This window comes from Homalodisca vitripennis, chromosome 4 (genome assembly GCF_021130785.1).
Source record: "Homalodisca vitripennis isolate AUS2020 chromosome 4, UT_GWSS_2.1, whole genome shotgun sequence".
NCBI lineage: Eukaryota > Metazoa > Arthropoda > Insecta > Hemiptera > Cicadellidae > Homalodisca > Homalodisca vitripennis.
The window spans coordinates 60,430,760-60,455,111 of record NC_060210.1 but is presented as its reverse complement, the minus strand read 5'-3'; the positions used below and the strand labels follow the sequence as shown (position 1 = coordinate 60,455,111).

The following is a 24,352-nucleotide window of genomic DNA, read 5'->3' as shown; positions in this document are numbered from 1 at the left end:
ATGCTTTCTATATTTATCTTATACCATTAGCTAATTTATTAGCCAAATTCTTTATAAAGGGTTTTGTTCAAAACTTATTTCCTACAACGTAAATTAAATTCCTTTTTAACTAATGAAAAATATATTGTACTATCAACCAACAAAACACCACTTGGAAAGTTTAATATCCTGGAGAGCGTAATACTTTCTTGAATCCAAATATAAGTACCTGCTTGATATTACAATTTTACACCATCTATTACCACATTTTGACTTCCTACTAATTTATCATTGTGACCGTTTCATATGTTAATACTTATGAATAATAGCAATATATTCATTTTCATATATTCATTTCGTTATGAAAGTCTACATTGACTTTCATAAAGAAGAACAAAATCCTTTAGGATGACAAAGATTTCATCATCGCATCCATTTGGTTAATTCGTCAATGACAGGCCTGTGATGTGAAACTTCGTGTGCGGCGAAATATGAGTTTAGCTCCAGTTCACTTTCCTCTTAGTGCAATGTCTGAAATCTGACGCTGTAACAGACTTGACTCATGAAGTTTGAAGTTTAAAACTCACATAGAGCCACATTATTCTTTCTATCATAATTGTGATCACTGAATAGGTAAGAACTTGAGAAGACCTAAGATTGTTTCATTGAGACAGTGAGGAAATGTATTATTTTTAACATACAAATAATCATCTTAATGCTTTTTGCAAATTGTATACTTATTTAATATTTAAAGCCTAGTTACCATTAGTTTGAGATATCGTTTTGAATGAGCTTTAAAAGTATGAAAAGACTATGAAGCGCTTGTTTGCATAGTAATTATATCCTACAAATGATAAATCCTCTATAATTCTACGACTAAAATAAGGTAATAAAAGTACATGATGGTATAATTATTATTCGGGGGGGGGGGGGGTTGTTATACTAAAATGTAGTACAGTCGACATGACAAATTATAGTACATTAAGGATGATTTACGAACCGAACTTCCGAATTTGAAGACATGATACTGAGCGGTCACCCATCCGAGCAGCAGGCACGCTCGACGTTGCTTGACTCGGTTATCTTGAGGCAACACTAGGATTTCGAATTATCGTACGGACACTGTTTCACTTTTCAAACACAGGATTTCAACACAGTGGCTATTAAACTAAATATCCAGTTAGTTTGATCCCCTTAAGGAAATATATTTTAATAGTCGGTATTTATCTCGACAGTGCTTGGCATGCCTTTTATAAAGTGGGTGTCTGTAATGTTGCCTCTGTTATGTTGCATATAACATTAGTTGCGTATAATATTAGTTGCGTTGTTGATCATTCCGACCATGGCCTATAAGAGAAGGAGCGGATTTGTTTAACTAGCACTAGCAAACTTAACAATTCATCAATTAATACATTATTATGAAGTGCCTACTCGAAATAACTTGAAAGGGAGGCTCTATCAACAAATAGGGCTCTTCATCGTGTTGTTACATTTTATTTTAGAAGTTTGATAAGCGCAAGTAAAGTCCTGTTATGTATAATCTCAGATGCAATGGCGAGAAAACAGAATTATAATAAATTAAGCTAGGACAGTTATTATCATAGTTTAAAAAAGAATTTAACTTTGCATTTCAGAATAAGAATGTAGAATAAGGCATCAGTCATTTATAACACATAAATTGTATTCTCAACGGAGTTTAAAATAATTATTAAAGTGGTACAGCCATTAACTGGAAGGATTAGCTTCTTTTAATTAATAATCACTGACAAAAGATTTCAAAGCAATGGGTTTTTATAAGAAGTCCTGGCATTCAAGACGTTCCCAGCAGATATTTCCAGACCGAATGACTGACAGCAGCTGTCGGTATTAAACATTCTTTGACTCTGGTAAAATATTTCATTCCTCTGCAAATACATACACAAAGCACAGGTCTTCTTTACATATTTCTCATAAAACATCTTTTCCCTGTAATAGTTTTATTTGTAATGGCAAAACGTTCAGTCGAATCTTTCAAACGATGAAATAACACGAATTTAATTTACGATATCAATGCCAACTAGTTGTATTAGAACTATTTCAAATCAACCTGATCCTCAGTTTATTTTCTTAATATTTCGTATCCTGTTAATGGTAAATAAAATAGAGTATCGATAGCTCCCAATTTACAAAAATTGGATGATTATCAATTTCATTAACAAAAACCTCAATAAGAAATCGATTTGTAATTTGGAGAAAAGCAACTAAACAACAGGACATTCTGTTTTTATTTATAAGTTTGGCGAATTAGTGGTTAAAAGAATTAAGTGTTACATAAAGTTATACCATATTTCGAGCATTGTTTTGAACACATATATAATACGTGACGCATAAATTTTTTTTAACACATAAATAGGTTGAATTTATTCGAAATGGTAAAAATAAATCCTTAAAAATGCTGGTGTGTCATTTGGAAAAAAACATTACGGATTAGGATTGCTAGTTAATTTATAATTTTATCCTTAACTCTGTTTTTAAGATGTTGATTTTAATTCATTTAGACCTGAAAGTGTTTTTATATTTTAATTATTTGTTATGTTCATATATATAAGGCAACGAAAATGTATATTTTTAATGTATGTATCTAGTATTTATTGTGAAAAAGGAATATATCCCCTCTAGTATGAATTCTCTGTGCATCATATTGGTTAATAAAACGAAATACTTTAAGGATTTTTGTATCTTTAATTAAAATAAGCATTATTTTTCCTCTGTGTAAAAGGTTGCTGTGACTTTATACAGTTTTCTCTTCGAAACAGCAATAAAATTATTAATTTAGAATATTTCATAAATGCTTCACAAGTTAGTTGTCAGTAAGGAGAATAATAAGTTTCATTTGCTTGAAAACTATTCTGAGTTTATTGTATAATAAGTAGAAAAACATGTTTGATAACAAAAAACATATGTTTGTTCATTTGTATTATGGTAATTGTTTGTATAGTTTCCGGAGAATTGAAACTACCAAAAACAACCATTTAACTGACCAGAAATCTTTGGTAATGCTTATTGCAACAAAAGGAGTACATTTGGTATATTTCATTTGCTATCACACTCATGTCGAGATTTCCGGGAGACTTTATGTATTTTCTCCGATAACAACCCCCAGAATGCAAAATTACCATAAGTTGAAAATTATATATATATGTGAAAAAAATATATATACAATGGACTTATGAATACAGCGTGAGCTTCTAAACAAGGTAAATGTCGTAGTTATTATTAGAGCCAATTTAAGGTGTATATGTATGTATAGGTATGTTACTATTTCCATATATAAACCCGTTGCAATACATTTTTAAACAATTTTAGGAAATTTGAAACAACTTAATCATGCAATTATTTTGGTATCTCTCAAGGTTTCAAGATGTCCGCCATTCAAAGTAAAATTAAGGAGAGGTCGTAGTTTCAGTTAGTATGTATCTTAAAGCAAAACAAACAAGTATTTTTGAATCCTTGGATCATTTTAAATTATTTTTGTTATTTTGTAAGATGTAGTGACCGTGAAAAATTTGCAAGTATACCGACATTTTTACCGATTAAAGTTGAAATATTTTTGATAGTTTGTAAGGTTTTTAAGTAGCAGTCATACAAAGTTTTGAGTAGATACTTTATTGTGAAACTATTTGTGAATACAACTGGCGAATTTTTAATAGATTCAGACTTAATTTTTTACAGAGGCATTTCCACATATCTTGCATAAGTTCGTTAGCCACAGTTTTAACCAACAACACGTTTCAAGATGGCTGCTATTTGAAAGTGTGCTAACGAACCATAATGTGGTTTTACCCGACTAATTTGAAATATAGATCCGACATGTCTTATTTTTAAACAATAATATGTTATTTTAAACAACTTTTATTTCTGTACTCATTTTGAATGTCTTAAGATATCAAGGTGGCGGCCATTCAAAGTTTGGAAATTTAATTATTGTATTTTAAGTTACTGTACATTGTATAGCAAATCCAAAAAAAGTGTTTGAGTTCGAATTTTTAAGTTATTTATAATAATGTTTTTCTTATGTGAATTTAAATACCTATATCTAAACTTTCTCAGGTAGTGACCGTATAAAGCTTAGAGTGATATACTGAGACATTGTAAAAATAATGGTAAACACTATAAATTCCACATTTTTCGATTAAAAATAAATGTTGTACATAGAGTAGGGAATATAACACGTTAATTGCTTGAACGTGTTTGTTAGTTAGTATTAAACAACGAAAGGTTTCTAAATGGCGGCCATTCACATTTTTACTAAATGTTTTATCTTGTATTTCACAACAAAAGTTGTATTTTTGTAAATAGTCGAGCAATAACAAGCAATATTTATTCCTTCAAATTTTTGCTAACCTTAAAGTTTCAAGATGCCAGCCGCTCCAAAGGTTTATAACATACTATTGAATCGTTCTAAGTATTATTTGTACAAACAAAGCATTATTTCGTAACAATACATAATTTCGTATTGGTTGTAATTAAACCAAGTCCACGTTTTTAGAAACCATTTTTTATGCTTGTGACAATGTTTCAAGGTAATGATGAAGTTCCTACATATTTTTAAATGTTGCAACTAGGAACTCGATATTGAGAGTTATCGTTTCATCAGTGATGTAAAAAATAAATATTCTAACTAATATTCTACCTTTAGTTTTTCGAGATGATAGCCACTTATAATATCTCCCTTTCTTCCGACTATGCTGGAAGTGATATAAAACATATATAAATGGTATTCGATTTTGCTTCTCTTTTGAAAGGAGGAGAAGTGAGGAAGTGAAATTAATTATTTTGCATAAGAATTCTAGAAACGATCTAATTTTGAAATTATAATGAGAAAGTATAAAGAATAGATACATCGTTGAATATTTCACGATGAGATGCAAATTTGTTTCCATATTAAGTAATGGGAAAAATGTAATTTATGTTAGAGAACCACTACGACGAAAAATATTTCAATAGAAAAGGGTAAGTAATGTATTGTGCTTAAATTATGTTGTGTTTAAATAAGAGCTTAAACGTAAAACATATAATTGACTTACATTCAAACATTTGGCGTAACGGTAATGCATTAAGTAATATCCACACGAAGTTTAATACGCATTGGATGAATAAAAATGTTTATATGTTCGTTAATTTTGGAAGCAAAATATATTGCCTTTTATAAAAGCAATGTAACAGCAATAAAAGCTTACTTCGGTTCATGTACACGTAGGGTAACACTACCGTAATGTCCTTTTTATTTTCATTTCTTGAGTTAGGCTAAAAACAGAAAACGTTTTTTTTATACATTTAGCAGAGAAACTCTTAACTTAAATAATTATGTTAAAACTTTCTATCAAATGACAGACTTTATAATGTCTTTACTTTCATGCTTACTTAATTTCCATCAGGTTTGGTTTAAGTAATACCGATGGCCGAGTGGTCTAAGTCGTCGGACTTTGGATCAGAATTGAAGGATTAGCGCTGATTCAAAACCTGTTTGTGACCGCAGAACTTTTGGCACAGACTACTGGCCCAAATGACGGTCAGAATAAGTGGTAAAATAGGATCGGCCACCCCTTTAAAAAATAAAGAACTAGTAATTTTTAAAAAAGTCTTAAAAGTCATAAATCTATTAACTCTTTCTCATACAGGCATATGATTAATAACGAAAACAAAAAAGTTATATAGCTTCGCTTAAGTTTTATATGAAATATAAGCAAGTAAACAAGCTTATAGCTTTTAATAGTGAGCAATTCGTCCGTGAGGAAGGAAATCCACGAAGTAATTTGATTTATTTTAGGAACTCAGTTTTATCCGTAGAAAGGATTCCTGAATCAATCACGTCTCTAAAGTTTTATCCACTCGCGGCGGTTCCGATCAATCTCCTGCAATACATACAAAGTGTTCATCCCGTCAGTCCTCCACATTTCCGCTAGTTAGTGTTTAGTACACTAATTAAAAAAATGTATTTATGATTCAGCTACTCGGAGGCCAAGTAAGGAGTGTGAGGGGTTTACTGTTTTACAAATTTAAGAACAAAATAATTACCAATTGTAGCAATACAAATGTGGACACGTTTTAGTAAATACAAATCTCATAAATTAGAAATAAAAAAAATTTAAAATCAACATAATGTTTTATAACAATATTAACAATGCGTTTTTCCAGGAATCCTGGCCGTTCGTTTTAGTGTTATTCAGATCTTTCCAGTGGATAAAAACCTGTTTAAGAATCATATAACTACTAAACTTGAATAAAATGGAAATGTAATTAAATTCCCAGAACATTAAAACGTTCGTACAACTTTTCACTAACAACACTAATTTATTTTGCATTTAAATATAGCCTATTTAAACCATCAAAATCAAGAACAATATAGATAATGTTGTTGAACATGCTGATTTGTATCAAGCTTGTTCGTTTCTAAGCTATTCGCTTGGACTTCTTATTACTAAATTTGAATAAACCTGTTTATGGGAAGTCATAAATGTCCTTAATAAACTATGAATTGCTTAAATCGCAATCGAGTTTATTAGCATAACTTGTTAGACCATACCGGTTAATTTAACCGGATACTTAAATTTTAAACCTGACAAAAATCGTTATAATTAATTAAACTATCAGCAAGATTTCAATTAAACACTTACGTCGAATTACAACCTAGAACAAACAAAACTTGTTACGTAGAATTATTATTCTCAACTTGTGTAAACTAAATCTTTTCCAAGGTGTGCCGTACAACAAAATTGAGCGATATAGCTTGTTTTACAAAACGCAGTTTTTATTTTTATACTGCCGCGTTTTGTTATTGAAAGTATAAGACGAGAATATTGATTTCTCCAGTTCACCAGAGGTTCCTGATACGGATTCAATACTGTGATTCCTCTTCATACAAGCATGTACTTTTAGTATGTTCCCTTTTAAGCAGGCTTTACGTGAAAGAAACACATAAAAATATAACTTTATGTTATATATATTTTCGATAAATTTGATTTAACTTTGTAGATTAGGCAGCAGTGATAGAATATTAATTAAATAACAGGTATACGTTAAAGCAGAAATCTATGGTAGTAAAATAAACAAAGATAGTTCCATCTTCATACAAAATATTTCGTTATTTTTGTTTTATATTAAAGAACAATGTGGAAGTCATTTAATATGTCTGCAAAGTGCACAACGAGACCAATGTCCACACTAAGCAGGATGCGATTAAGTGGATTATATTTTTTCTATAAGAAATTACATTTGTAATGTTAGAATTACAAGAGAAACAGGAACTACGAACCATTTAGGAAATCATAATCTATTTATAGATATTTAACTTTTTATACTAATTTAAGCTCATCGTGCAAGTAATTTACTGGTCTCTCTTAGACTCTCTGAGCGTTAGCACGGTTAGGTACGTCATAGATGAGAACAACTGACTACTCCCTAAACGGTAAAGATGAACTTAGTAGCAGTTTCCTCTGAACGTTCTGGAAGGAGAGTGGAATGTTTGTAGAGCGCACACGGAATAACCTACTTACTAAAAGCGAAGATCCTACTCCTACCACTTCTATGACGCAACAGCACCAACGCAAGGCTACGTGTCTGACGGCCTGACACGTCCGGGCGGGGATACGTGTTGGACCCGACATTCCACCTGTACTTGAAAGCATAAGCAGTATTTACAACCTTTAATCCTCTGATATTAATATTTATTAGTTTTGATGATACACTAAATATGAGTTTGTGTTTACTGCACAAGTATTATTGATAAAATGATTTTGATCGTAATTTTGAAAAAGACAAAATAACTTATGACATTGGAATAAATAAAGGTATTAAGAAATTTGATTTAAAGGAACAATTCTGAAAATAGTAAATAAATTTTATCTCCAAAAATTGATATTTAGATTTTCACTCATATTCTAGTCTTTTCATAATTTATTGATAGAAATTATTCATTAATGTAGGATTCCAACATTCCAGACTTCGATTCAGAGTAGAAAGTTTCACGGTCGCCCTCAGCAGGCCCTGGCCTGGAGACCTACCCCCTGTGCGCATATGCTTACTATTTGAAATTCCGATATTCAGGTAGTAGAAGTCGAATTTGACGCTCAATTTAAACCTTATTCTTTAACTCTACGATAGTAAGAAAGTTATCGTATGTACAGATGGATATACGTCAACACAGATATTGGCTACCATAGTAAATTTTTTACGCTAATGTAATTTAAGACAAAACCACAACACTATGACATTATTATGAAGCAAAAAATACCAAATAGGAGAAGAAAGAAATAATTAAATCATGGAATTAACACAAAATTCAGAGCCATACTTTATGAATTTAAGAGAAATGCTTCCATGGTAAATATAAACCGGACGTTGCAGTGATACAATATTGTTAAATAAACAAGAACTTTATATTTTTTCTAATAATAAATAATCAGATTCATTTATGAACAGAAGATAAAGACAACATTTTACAAATTGTAAAAAGAATTAATAGTATAATGTTCTTGTAAATATTCAGGAGGTTATATATAGCCTCTTCATAAATATTCGAACAACACTGTATGTATCAAAGAATCTGGTCTTGTTCTGTCTAAGATTGGATAAACAAAAATCTAAATTGTTTAAAACGTGGGTAACAGAAGACGTTGTTTATAACCATCTGGCACTGTTTCAACTTTATTATCTAATAGGATACCAGCTCTTGAAATAAAATTTCTTCAAATGAAATGAAAAATTCCTTTATTAAAGAACGGAGTTTATTTATATAAAAACGATAGAAACAACTTTTTAAAATTTTTAAAGTTATTTCTAAATTCTTCAATACATTATTACAAAATATTTTTAAGGATTTCTTTAATTCTCTAAGGTTGTAAAATTATCACACTTTAATATATTAATTTCTCTCACCTAATCTTTTTAATGATCAAAATCATTATATTTCATTACATTATTCTTTAAATGCATCGTAAGGTTGTAATGATGATAATAGCATATCTTACAAATTTCCTTTTTATTTATAGAACAATAATTTTTTCGTTCATAATTTACTATCAAAGAATTTGACAACAGTTTTTTTCAGTATAAGTGTCGTTAACATATTTTATATTTCTTTCCCACATGTTTAAACTGAATCTAAATAGAATTTACATTCATCTTTAATATATTTTATATTTATTCCATATAGATTTCACAACTATATTTAACAATTTTTATGATTTTCAACAGATTTTACAATATTTAAAACAGATTTTACGTTATATTTAAAAGATTTTACATTTCTTCGGTACAAATTTCACATTTATGTTTAACAGAATTTATATTGATTCCATCAGATTTACCATTGATTCCAACACATCTCTCATTTATATGTAACAGATTTCATGTTGATTTCCAACAAATGTTGTATTCATTCCAAACAGATTTTACGTGCATTCCAAAAACATTTAACATTTGTACTTAACATACTTTATATTTATTTCCAAAAGATCCTAAAAATGAACGGATTTATATTGATTTAAAAAAAATGTTACATTCACATTAAGAACATTTAACAAATATCTGTTGTTATTGATTTTTTATAATAAAGTTTTTTATTGGTGTCCTTTTAATTTCATAGATGAGCCTCATTTTTTAACATAATTGCTTTTTATTCAAAACAGATTTTACATTGTTTTTTAATTATTTTATTTTAAATGTAGTATTGTTCATAGTTTTATATTTTTATAATAAATGTAAAAGTTAACAATGAAATAGTTGTTTTAGTAATTTAGACAATAAAAGAGTTTGAGATTGTTTGAGTCTGTGTATTTCCATAGATTATTTTATATATACTGGGCGGATATTTTATTACATTGACTTTTGATGGCCCCGAAAGAGGTAAATACAAACTTATATTGATTAAAATTTTACATTTATATAGTGATGATAGCTTTTAGAGAGGCTGATAAAGTGGGAACCCAATATTACGATCTACTTATATAAAAAATATCTAGGTTTTTAAAATACAAATTAATCTTGTATGAAAAGCTTAATCCTAATAAACGAAAAAACAAATCAACACATTTGCATAATCTGCTTAGAAAATTGCAATATGGAATTTAGAAGCATGAAAATTTTGTTACAGATTTGTAGAAAAAAGAATGAGAAATTGGATTTTCTTTTGAAAGAATATATTATTTGAATAATATATCAGATTTGTTAGTGTAAATAAGTATATTTATTATGAGAAGATAATACACGTAATTTTTCACTATTTAGAAATACAATTTGATTATACTTTCAAACTTGAGATTGTTTATGATTTCATAGTACATTTGGATAAAAAATTATCAATATATTGATGAAAATAATTACGATTATAAAAAAGTTATTATTTTGTACCATCATACATGATGTCACCTCTTTAAAGGTAAAGAGTGTGTTACAATAAACTTAGTAGAATAGTTAGTTTTAATTTGAAGCAGATTTGGCACCAATCTTGGATTTTAAGTTAATTTTAGGCAAACTTTTCAACATATTTTTTAAAAGATTATTCTGTTCTACTGAAAGATAGTAATATGCTGATTCTAGACCACTTTTGGAAGAGACCAAATCAATATAAATGTATTTATAACGACCATAAAAATAAAAAAAGAGAATCTGTTAAAAATGAATGGAAAATTTGTTAAAAACTAAAGAATAATCTCTTACTAATAAGTAAAACTCTAGTTAAATCTGTTAAAAATAATTATTCCACAATGTATTATATATATATATATATATATATATATATATATATATATATATGTGTGTGTGTGTGTGTGTGTTCTAAATTGGTAGTTTTAGGCCTCCTAATGAGGTTGATGTAACTCAGATAATCAAGGGTTCAAGGAGAATGGAAAATGGGTGATACGTAATGAATGTTGAATTGGAACTCTACCTTTGAGCGACCTCTGAAAATATTACATTGGTGTTTGCGCTTGTCAAACTATCTCGTTGAAACATCATTTTCTGAAAGCCTTTCCTTATATTCCTACAATATTTATATCCAGGGCAAGTGTTCTGTGGTTTTATTGTTTCTTGTAATATCTCAGCTTACAAGAAGTAGTAATAGATTTTTTGATGTAATCTGTGGATACTTAATGTAGTTGTCTTTTAAACGGTACTTGTGTTTATGGTTGAGAGGACATAAATTTGAATGTGGCTTAAATGTATTTAACTTATGGCTAAGCGTTTAGAATGGCTTCTGATCAAAGAAATCAGATTTATGTCTGTCTTTAAGCATGATAACTGGTGAACGAGTTGACCTAGAGTGTTGAAATTGTGGTGAAATCTTTCTCTCCTAAATCTACATCGACCTTGAAAATTTTACATATTGGTTAATTAGAGGCATTATTGGTTTACAGACCTCATGTTTACAAATCCCTAAATTATCTGCTAAATCACTGTATTTATATATGATTCTACATACATGGTCTATATACGATAGTTTGCTCTTTATGTTTCGATAATTGACTGAATATGAATTTATTTAAGTACGTTGTAAACACATAATGAGGTTTATCTTCTTCTTAACATACAATCAGTTATTATTATATTTAGTAATCACATTTATTATATTTAATAAAAAAATATTTAATGTGCCATCATAACTATACCTATCGGATAGTTGTATTTTTAATAAAAACTTTTTTTTCAAAATGTTACGTACTGGGAGGATAGTCAAGCTCAGACAAATTTACTTTACTTATCAATTTGTTCAATAGTACATAGAACATCATAAACAAGTAATAATTGTTTTAATATTAATACAAGCTTTGCTATCTTTAATTTCTCCAGGTAATGCAATATATTATCCAGTATTTAAAGAATCATTTTTATTCAGTCTTAAAATCATTTGAATACATCTTTTTAAGGTCCATCCAGATCTTTTATTTGGTTGGTTAATTTGCTCATGAATAATAATTTTATTAATCCAACTCAAAATAAAATCATCAATATTTAAAAATTTTTTAGATTTAAGTTTTTTTTATTTTTTTTTTTTTATTTTATTTTATTTATAAACAGTTGTTTTACATAGTCTTGGCCTCACCAAGTTCTACAAAACTTGTCGGTGAGGACCACTTGAAAAAGTAAATAGAACACATTGATACAAATATTCAACTTTTAACTTTCTTTTAATTTACTAACCTATAAACTCAAATTCGGCGGTTTAGGGCAGGCACTAGCTTAGATATCTTGGTATGTGTGGTAAATTTGATCGAAACAGTATAATTTTTTTAAATAATACTTAATAGTAATAGTTAAAATCAAACGCATATTTGAGTCCCTAAAAATCCTAATTAATTCTTCCCTCAGCAACGACGAATGGCAACCCTGTCATCAGGAAATCTGACAACGCCGGCTACCGGAATTCCCAAATCTCCTTATCTCTAAACAAATAAGCAAATAAAACCTGCCCTCAGTCAAATTCCAATATGTTTCTAGAGTGGACAGTGCGGTACTCAATCCGCTACTCGCTTTAACATGACTGAGGAGGTACGGGAACTCCGGCGCGCGGTACTGTGTGTGTGTGCTCCCCTTGTAGTGTTCACGGTGTCGGTGTTTGTGTGCGTTAGTTATAGTGTGTGTCAATGCTAGTGTGTTTAAATTGTCCAATTAGGTTAAATATGTGTGTGCGCAACACCGTGCTGTGGTGCTCCCTGTGAGGTTTATAGCCATTCATCGCCACTAACAACGGAGAGAGAAACAGAAACCATAAATAACATTCTTAAAAAACTAATAAAAATATGAAATATATAAAATATTTCATAAAAGTATGAAGTTAAAAGTACATTTTCCTTTTCCGTGGGAGATTATTACTTAATTTTATCTCATATTCAAATATTTAACCTTTAGTATCTTATAACTTTTAACACGTTTTCAATAAATTTCATGCTACAGGACAAAAAACAAATATACGGCGTAAATGTCATGAAATAGAACTTTGAAATAATATTTCAACCATTCAAGATAGACCACATTTTAAACTAATATCGTACCAAACAAATGTTGAAGAACATAATATTCCAAAATGACATTTTACCATTATGATATCGTAAGATTTAAAGTAAATTGCTAAAAAAAGTTAACACAATTACAGTATATTTACATACAAAATGTTACATCACTATATGAGTATTTTTGTGCAGGTATGAATTGTTTTGCAACGTAATTGTTAGTATTGTTAATCTTACGAAGAAGTAGCGGTTATAAATCTCTATTACAGTACAATGCAGAAAAAAGTAATCTTACAAAGAAACATATCTTTAAAGGATATCGTTATGTCTGTCATAGATATGTACCTTCAATACAGCAAATTTTGCACAAATGATCAGTTCAAGTATTCTCCTAATTAGAGTGGTTCTTTGTAGATAATATATTCCAAATTTAATATTCTTATATATTTGTTCGACATACTAGATACTCACTCAAGTATATGGATTTCATGTTGTAAAATACGTTACTTTTTGTAAAATATTTAACAGAAGTCTTCGGACAGTACAAGAAAGTACTTTAATAATAACTGTAACCGTTTAAAGTAAGTATTTTTAATGGGTAAAATTTAATGTTAAAGGCTTAAACAATTATAACCTTTTCTGTATTAGTAAAAATTAAAAGCTCTAAAACTTAATTGTGAAGGATGTGCAGTTTATGGTGGGAACTTTGATAGTGTCAAAAGAAGCTTGGATTCTTAATGAAGAACAAATAATCCATAGACATAAACTATTGGTGGTAATTGCTGAAATTATAAAAATGGATGATATTTAATTTTTTGATATGAAATGATTTTGCTAAATTTCTAAACATTTCCAGTTTCATCTTTTTTTTAAAACGTCGGATATATGCAATAAACATTTTTTCATAAATCTAGATCCTCATGCTTCCTTAAAGAGCTCTAAATGATGTTCTTAATTTATTTATACTCGCCATATATCGCTATAACTATTGATTATAATGAAGGATTTTGAATTACCCTCACATTTTGAAAACCATGAGCTATATTACAATTGTACATAGTTATAATCAAATTGAATTGTGTTCTTAACTTTTTGTTTGCTGACTGATCTTAAAATACGGGAAGAATAGACTTTTATGTGTTTATACATTTAAATTACAATTCTGAGGTGGCTGTTTCTATATGAAGTCAGTAACATTTGAGTACCTCAGTATTCACTCATTTCATGAATGCACTAGTTTGTAAGTGAATAGTTCTATTATTGTCGACGGACGGGTGAACAATAAATTAGGACTTTCACTTGAAGTGCTTTACAAATTTGACTAATTTCAACTATTTCCGTTGTAAAAACTGTTGAAACGGAGCCATCAGACCTCGTGTGGGTATTGGTAGGATGATTGAAAATATAAAGTTTACGTTAATATCGTGAGACACATACATACATCATTGGTTTGATACAGATTGAAAAGACGATGGTTTTAGTTTGGATCAAAGAGCCAATTTGCAATGACCTGGTCTTCTTAAAATGAATAAAGGAATGAAGAAAGAAGTCATCGTCAGCCGCGATAGATAGTTTTGGTGGTGGAATTGGGAGGGAATCGAAATAGTTAACAATATGAAATAACTAGCTCAAACTGGTGGCTTAGCTCGCAATTTCTATGTAAATTTCCTTGTTTTTTATTGAATAACTCCCACAATTTCAGAGCTACTCCAAAGTCGAAATTCACAGCTTTCTCAGCAAAAGCACTTGTAATTTAATACGATAGGTTACTGCAACATTTTGAAATTTTGAAATGGAATTACTCATATTTTATACATAAAGTATTCATTTTGCCGTTTTCACGATTTAGAGGATCAAGGTTAAGCAAAATTGCGAGTAATTCTTATTTCACGTTTGGCACTTTTAGTTTAAATTGATTATATTTACAACTCAAATTAGAAGTTTGCTATTTTGCCTCGAGAAAAAATATATAGACCTGTATATTATTTTGTAGTGAGTTCGAATGAAAAAAGAACAGTTTTATAAATTGTATAAATATAGATAATGTTAATGGAAATTACAAATGTGTAGTATAAACTAAACTCAACATTAGTAATACTAACACATTTCAATACTACAATATGACAGATTGTCATCCATACTACCATGAAGTATTTCAGTGTTCAATAAACGACTTGATACCGTAAATTAATCATTACCTGTTATGTAGAATATTTTAAGCCTTAACAAATAAATAAATATGAATATTAAATGTGTCATAAAATGCGTCAAAACAAAGCAAACAATCAAAGGCACTTTCACATCTTATAAATAAAAATGAATCGTTAAATGTGTTGGTAAGCGCTAATCTCAAGAACGGCTGGACCGATTCGGTTAGTTCTTTTTGTAAAATGTCTATTGAAATCCGAGGAAGGTTTTAAAGAAGCAAAATATATGAAAAGTTACCTGGGATATTTTGAAATTCAGAAAAAATGTAGTTTTTACGTTTCATAATCCAAATAAAACTGGCTGTTTACACCTTCAGTTTTATATCGACAAATTGGCTGAAACATCTGTTTACATTTAAAGTTTATCAAAATATTAAGTAAACAGTGCTAGATCAGATAGTGTAATGAAGATAGTAAATAAAAAGTTAATATCAAAATTTTACTCCAGATCGCGCCACTGATGAAATTTAATCATCTAATGCATTTTATATATTATTTAAACACTGTTATAAAACCAACCTTAATGAACAGTCATGAATGTTTTCACATACGTTAATTTAAACTGGTGGGCTTCCTTGACGTTGTTATAGGGCGTTTTAACAGTGGCTTATGGGAAAACAGAGAAATCAATACTAACATGTCTCAACGTAACAAAAAACTTTCATTTTGGAATATTGCATAAATTTAATAAGGATTTCTCCCATATACCGAAAGTAGATAGGAAATGGGTAGGACTTCTCACTAGGCCGTAATAGGCTTCTCAGTCCTACTTATGCGTATATTTTATTCATCAGGACAAAAAGGCAAACCCAACTATGCCCCTGGAAATATTTGAGACGGAAAGTATATTACAGAAGCCCATAGTACATGATTATAACCAAAGTAGATTTCCAAGAACTACATAATCGAACTATATAGTATTTTGATTGAGGCAATACTGCAAGCTAAATTGTGACGTAGTAAGTGAATTTAAAATATCTGAAGCAGGTACTTTTTAATCGAATTAGGGTTATTGGCACTATACGTAAGTATGCTTTTTTCTTCGACAGGACAAGGCAAACTCTAATATGGTACTGGAAATATCTTAGACCTGAAGTGTGATAAAGGCTATAAATAAACGCCTTTGACCGAAGTAAGTTTTTGAGACCTGTGTATTATATTTTCTAGATCGGGGTAACAATGCAGGCTCAGCTGTGACGTTGGAAATATAATTAATTTGAACCAGAAATTCTATTCCACATGCAAAACATGATATATTAATTAAATTAAACTGTGATACTATTTACCATGAACTTAAATAATATCCACTTAATGTATGCATACTTGCGTTTTAAAATTTTTATAGAACTCCATCATATTACATCACAAGTTCTTTTACTAAGTAATATAAGGACTTCGGTTCTAAAGATTGCGTGCGAAGCGGCGGGTAACAGCTAGTTTATAATATTATTAGGATAGTTTTGCTAATATTATATTTTTTTAACTTGACACACTTAAAACCAACCGTTAAAAAATAATTAACAGTTATATAATTTACAGACAACTAGAAAAAGAGTCTGGAAGTCTCTACTCTAAGGGTCTGTATACGATTAGCTGATACTCCTGGACTATTATACGTTTTTAAATTTTATGTTGTGTTTATAAAAGTTGTTCTTTGTTAACATACTGTCCCAGCACAGGTTACTGTCATAACAATGTTTATATTAAACGACAACAAGCTGCTCTTTATTAGTATGTGGACATGAAGAGGGGTGGATTCAAACATCTGTTCGTTCCCGGTTATATTAAAAGTTCCTCAATTCCACGAAATAGAGGGTAGAATTTCCAATAAAAACGATACCCTGCATAAAGTAATTTTGTTTTAATGTGAATATTGTTTCTGAATAGCGTATAGTAGGGAATAGTTCTATGACATTTTTTAGTTTTTAAAACACTAAATAATGTAATAATGTTTAATACTGTTTATCATTCAGAAAAAGTTTTACATTAATATTGTGTTAATCTTGAAGATGGGGCTAGCTTGTATTAGTTAATTTGTAAATATCACTTAATATAATATAAAAGAGAATGAATATTTTACTTTTTATTTTGTGATGCATTTCAACAAAAAAGCAATCCTCATCAGACAGTTCCGAAAAGGCCAAGCACTTTCAAAAAATATATGCAATTTATTAATTAAACAAATATGAGACTTAGCCTTTTTTAATTTAGTGTATTTTAGAGTGCCAAAACGTTGATGTATCTTATAGACAAGCCTATCCTGTAATGAAGGTAATGTGTACAAGGAGTTAAAAATATCTTTGGAGCGTTCAATAATTTGTTACTGTACTTTTTAAGTAAAGGAAAGAGAAAATATCCATTACTTTTTATATACAATACAAATTTGATTTTCTAACGGTAATACCTCTTTTCATCAAAATGATATGTAATAAATCGGTGAAAATGAGAACTATCATATAAAAAATTGAATTGTAAAACAAAAATAGTAGTTTATTGATTTAAAGTGTATATACCACTTACCAAATAGAACTATTTTTATTTATTAGGTTAATACAAATATATCTATCTAGAGAAAGGTTAAAGGTTAAGTAAGAGTAAATTAAAAACACATTTTGCTCAAACTGTATTATCATATAACAAATTATAAACGTGTTTATTTAGATTTAAAAATCCTATTTCACTAGATCGTAAAAATAAAAGTGAGGGGTGTTTGTCACATTTAATACTTACATTAAAAACATAAAACCAATATTTTTATTGTTTTGTGAGGCCTTTCGATAGCGAGCCTATCTTCTTCAGACACATCACTTTTTATTGGTTTTATGTTTTTAATGTAAGTTAACAGTAACCAATATAAGCTCCATCTACAACATTTAATACTGCTAATCGAATCCTGGGCTGTCTGTATAAGGAGGTGAAAAGCTATGTAACAATCCAAGAAATTGTTTTTATGAATGTATAAAAGTGTAAATACAATGAGTTTGTTATCGTCAGACCTACATATGCAAATACGTAATACAAAGAGATACTAAATCCAAATAATTAATAAAGAGTATGTGTTAAATCAACCACACGAAACTATTGTAATAAGAAATATCTAGGAGCAATATAAATCAAATATAAAGGTGGTAAGATGTGTGAGCCTCTAGAAAGAAATGTTGACTGATAATTTTGGGAGTTAATTTAGGAGAGCCGATGGCCGGGCGGTCTAAGATGTAGGATATTGAATCTGAGTTATAAATAGCGAAGGTTCAATTCCTGACTGTGACTGTATCACTTTTTATCAGTACAATCTACCTTGTACTGTAACGACCCTTATCCCGATAAGATCCTTGCAACGGGTAGTGGCCCATAAGAAGGGGCAGAATAAGAATTATATGGGATAGGCCTCTCCTTCAGTTCAGGGCAGAATTCAAGCATAATTAATAAGTTACTGTTACTATTTTATTTTCATTTATTCATAGGTGATTCAGCAAGGATTTTATGAGAGAAAGCCCTATGGTTAGAATTTCTACAAGTTTCTGTTTAGCTACATGTAAATCTTGATCTATACACAAGATCTTTTGACTTTTGTTGGTCTTCTTGGTTTAACTCCAATTCCCAGTACACGGCCGTCTGTACAGAAGCTGTGTGTGAACATGTCCTCTACTACACAAATTAGAGAATACTAAGCATATTTCGCATTATTATTAAGTTTTCATTCTTGTTGCTCTTAGGCACGAATTAAACTCAAGTAAAATTCTTGGACTGTTATTCCAATACTGTATGTACAAAGATACTGTTCCACAACAAAATCATTGTTATATGACGAACAATACATAATGGCCATACGTATATAATAGTCTACCACTATGTAACATAATAAAGGGTTAGTGTCTTATTTACATTGAACACAGAGAGAAGGTCGTTATAATGTAAAAAGTCAATATAAAATAGATTGAACAAATAAATTAGCTGGTATAAGACCACGCCATGCAATTTTATCTTTATTTTTTTATAAAGAAGTAGCTTTATTATAAATGGCCAGGAATTATCTAAAAGTATACAATAAATAAGCAATAGTCATCACTTTGTAATATCCTATTATATGTTTAACTAAAATATTGTTTCCATTTCGTAGCACAGTAGCACTGAGTAGATTAAGACTTCAGCTTAATGGATGAATTGGTTAATAAAATACAGCTATACTAATGACTGTTTCTTGTTCCAGGAGGGGCCCAGTTCTCGGACAATACGCCTCCGGTGGTGGTTGTAGATAGACACTGGACAGTATCGGATACGGAGCCCGAGGGCGCAGTCATCGTTAGGGTGCACGCCGAGGACAACGAGGGAGACACTCTAGAGTACGGCTTAGAGAAACCAGACGGTCCCTCCAATTTCAACATCTACATGAACAACAGCCAGCGTGACCTACCATTTCGCATCGACAACCAAACAGGAGTCGTGTATACCAACGAGTCTCTGACCAATAGGGTAAAAGGCTGAGTGTTTAAATCTGGTAATTAAGGCTGAGATGTTAGATGGGCTTTTGTGCTTTGATCATGTTACTTATAATATGTTATATAAATCTATTTTTATGTTGGGCTTAATTGAAAATGACACTAACTAAACTTGTGAGTAAGCTAGGTACTGCTTCCCTTTTCTGGTCCTAGACGTTTAAAGAAGAATATTTGCCGTTCTTATTCACGTTTAAAAACTTTTTTTGTGAAATCAAAACTAGAAATAGAATGGCAAAAAATATTATAAAACTAAAATTATGATAAAAAATAAAATTTTTACATACATTATTGTGTTAGTTTAAAAACTAACACAATCATTTATATATTTGTATATTAATATATTTGTTTCCTACCATATACATTTTTAATTGCTTTCGATCAGAAGAACTCCGCACACTGGTATATTTTTGTGTGAAGTTTTATTAATAATTAGCTAAACTTAGAAGTCCTGGTCATTTATTTTGATTTAATTCCGTTTAGTTCTAGTCTATATATGGCATTTCTTTAATTTATAATTCATTAGAAAATTTACTACTTGTATATACCGAATATGTAAAACTAATGAACTATATTTGGACAGGGTGGAGAGAGCCTGTTTCTGTACGTAACGGTGTACGATGGCCAGTTGACGCACAAGAGTGAAGTATGGGTGGACATCATGAACACCACGGGATTGCAAGATTCTCGCAGGCCCGCACCACCCAAGATTCCCTCAAACATGGGACCTCAATTTCGAGCTCCACCTCCGCCACCACCGCAGGGTAGCTTCCCATCACCATTCAGGCCAATTTTGTCCCGCTTCCCACCCAGGCCACCCTACAACATACCCAAGCTACAAAACCAACCGTCTTTCCCGAAAAATAAAACTGTACTGACAATTACAACATCGACCTCGATCACCTCTACAATAATCACGTCCACGGAGTCCTCAACAGTCATAAGTAAAACCACTGAGGAGAATTCAACGAACAATTCTGTAGAAAACCTGCAGAAGAATAACGTACTTATGACGACAACACCCTCGGACGACAACCCGGCGATAATCAAGAATCTGGCACTCACCATTATCCCACTGGTGGTGATCTGCGCAGCATTCTTCGTCTCTGCTATCAGTGCATGCGTCTTCAGGAAGAGGATATGCAAGTCCAGGAAGAAATCGAAGAAAGGAGATAAGGTTAGTAGATACATGAGTGGTATAGAAAGAGGTGCATATTATAGAGACCAAATCGTTAGAATTTTAATTGGTATACATTTATAACCATCCATGATAGAGCTAACAATGCTAAGATTATGTTTTCACAACAGGCAAAGCAAAGAGTAAAACTACCTGCTTTGCCTTGTTGATGTGAAGCGTGGTAGAAATACAGTACGTGAAATCTACATAAAGAAATTCCCTCGAGGAAGAAGAATATTGCCAATTACGCTAGTTTTGGTAACGGTTAAAATTATTGTAGACTAGTGAAATATTTAAATATTTCACATGTCTTAAGTTTTTGAAAAACTTAAAACTAATAGTCAGGCACTTATATAGATAATAGTTAATTAACAGTTACCAAATGAGATAAAGAGACTACACTGGATTTAAACGTCTTCATTGATTTTTTGTAGAAAAAATAATTGTGCTCTCATATAACACAAATTGGCTCTCTCTCTTCCTGGAATAGTAAGTTTATTTCCCCTACTCCCAGTAACTATGACAACTGGAACTCCTGGTATCAGTTTTTGTTAACAAGGTTGATTGTTTATCAGCAACAGCTTTGCAGTGTAAAAACCAAACTGTCAACGTCAGACTTGTAGTGTTACTCTATATTGTTACTTAACCTACGGAATGAAATCATGAAAATAGAAACAAAATTAAAATTAATTCGAAGTGTGATTAAATAATGTAACTATTTATGGAGAAATATAATAATTTACTATATTGTATATATTTTTTAAACCCAAGCCGTTCTAGTACATTTTTTCACAAAAATGTGAAATACGTAAACAGATTTTGATTACGAATATAATTAGACCGCAAAAGCTCAGTCAAGGTGCAGTTTATGGCAGCGCTTAAGTAAATTTGAGCAAGGTAAACTGGTCTATTAAACTTATTTCCAATAAGAAGTACTAATAATTTGAGAAACTTAAATTATTTAGTCTTTATAATTAATAAATTAGACGACTCTACTTGTATACAGAAGGATTTTGCAAATGATATGCTTTCTTAGAAAGGATTATAATATTGTATTTTTAACGAATTTGAAAATTTTTCACTTGTAACACATGCCACTGAACAGTATGCCGTTATAATTAATTAATGTAAAACACATGCTATTTAGATCATTTAATCTATTGTGAATGTCATTGTGCGAATTGTCTCATTCGACGTATTAGTAATCTAATTTGTTAACGTTGGTAGTATAATAGGTCATAATGCAATCATATACTTAAACATATACAAACATTAACAGCAGCACTTACCAGTACTATTTAAATTATTTACCATAACTATTTCATGGTAAAGAGATAAATTCCATTTGATAGATGTGTTTTGTAATCGAATTTCTCTATATCTAAGCCTGATGACAATTTATTTACTCTTTAATTTAACAATTTGTTGAAAGATCTACATACTCTAGGAGCAAAAATTTTAATCTGAAACCAAAATTAGCGCCGCTGACTCTTCAACATATATTAAGAGAAACAGGGTTGAGTGACAAATTGGCTTTCAGCTCCTAGACCAACAACATAAATTTATAAATTCTATAAATATTTTATTTTAAAATTAATTCCCAAAAATGCGCTTTACTGATTTTCGACATAATAATATAGGTCATTGTAGGTATGTGAATTATTTTTGTATTAGACTAAAAACGAACGTCGTTCTTGTAACCTCAAAGGGCTGCTTCAGATAGACGATTAACGAAATATATCTAGTGTTGCATTCTTTTCGTTATTAGAGCATTAGCCTATATTAAAACACAAGTGTTGTAAGCTATCTCCTTGTATAGAACATTTAATTAATAGTATTAAATAGTAAAATGTGTACCTTGAATGGGACCACGTAATATATTCATTGGCCTTAGGACAAAGAGATTTCTGCCAATGGAGGTGTGACAGAAGAGCCGATGGCCATGCACCAGTGGCTTGGCCCCCGAGCCTACAGCAACCGCTACGAGGCATGGGACAATGAAACCCCTCAGGTATTATTGTAATTTGTAAAGTACTTAGTACACAATTATTTACGTTTTCAACAGTTTATTTTAAGTATAAGTAATACAATTAAATTGGATTTTTTTATATGACTGAAAGTTCCAATAAAATCATTTGGTGCTGTAAAAAATATTTTGCGAATGGGTTACACCGATATATTTGCGTCTTTATGATTTGAATCAGTACACATTGAAATTTTCTATGTTAGCATGGCCTTCCTTCAATAAGAAACCCTGATATTTCCAATGCCTTTCTCTCTACTTAGTTGTCATGGACATCTTTAAAAATAGTATTAAATAAATAAGCAGAGCCAAACCAAATATATGCACAGGGCATGCGTTTGAAGTATTTTGATATTCAATTAGAAGTTTTGTGTACATTTAATTGAATTTAATATGTATTTGAGCTCAATAATTCTAATTTTTGCACTTTCATTTATTATGTTTTATGAATATTATAGCTATAAGTAGATAGATACTGATTTAGACAGGTCTAACGCCGACGTCCAAACTTCCACTAAATTACGAACTGTCGTGTTAACATATAATTAACATACGCGCATTAAAATCGGTAATAATGACTATGTGTAAATGTGTTGACTTGCATATTTGTTGACTCGTAAATAATCGCATTGTAGCTTTTTTCTGATACTACCCCTGATAATTTTTATATTTATTGTGTTCAGTGTATATTACGTCGTATTTATATTTGTTTGGGATAAATCGATGAAAAAGTCACAGTAATGTTACTTCAAGACATCAGTGAGAAACTGTAAAATTTATTGTGTTCTGGTAATAATCTTTGTTAAAGCTTATAATAAAGTTTAATAAAGAACATTTTAAGTATTTGTACTGCTTCAAAGAATTATTCTTATCTTATTAGTTAAACATAACGTTTTTATGTATCTTACAACTAAATTATATGCGTGACTGAGCCTGTACACACATTTAGTAAGTTGTTTAAAACGTGTCAAAAATGTTCATCTATAAAATTTCTTTAATTTTGAGGGGAAATACAACAAAAATTGTGATGGCCTTTTAAAAAATGTTATTCTTTTGTACCAAACCCATGGAAAAATTCATGAATGAAACAGTATCCATCGATTTGTATGTTTGAGTATAAACACGGCATGTTAGGGGTATAAACACATCTCATTGCTAAACCTGAATTGGGACTTTCTTGAGCCAGTTAAGTCCCAGTATGTATATGTGTAGTACTATATGAGTACATAGAAGTATTTCATGAGCACTGTATATAACATTATTGAAATGTAAAGTTTGCAATTTATTTTATTATAAATAGGATATTCTTTCTTCAAGATTCTAATAAGTTATTTACTTTATTGAATTAAATCAGGAGAAATGAACAGGATCAATCCTCCTGGTTGACAAATAAGAAAGTTTCTAGAGTCTGTATTTCATAATTTCGTCGAGTTTTCAATGAGTTGGGTCCTTCAATATTACTCAGATTTAATATGATGAAAGTT

The 24,352-nt window shown here is 30.2% G+C and overlaps 1 protein-coding gene across 2 annotated transcripts in view; it reads left to right on the top strand.

Annotated features, from left to right (window-relative positions):
• LOC124359358 (tyrosine kinase receptor Cad96Ca-like) overlaps positions 1-24,352 on the top strand; it is a 107,188-nt gene that overhangs the window by 45,271 nt on the left and 37,565 nt on the right. For both annotated transcript variants that reach the window (XR_006922143.1, XM_046812037.1), the window contains exons 2-4: positions 19,383-19,645; positions 20,252-20,845; positions 22,740-22,856. Coding sequence is in view for 1 of the 2 variants with exons in the window: in XM_046812037.1 (XP_046667993.1) it covers positions 19,383-19,645; positions 20,252-20,845; positions 22,740-22,856 (974 nt within the window). In the remaining variant the exon portion in view is untranslated. The remainder of the gene's footprint in view (positions 1-19,382; positions 19,646-20,251; positions 20,846-22,739; positions 22,857-24,352) is intronic.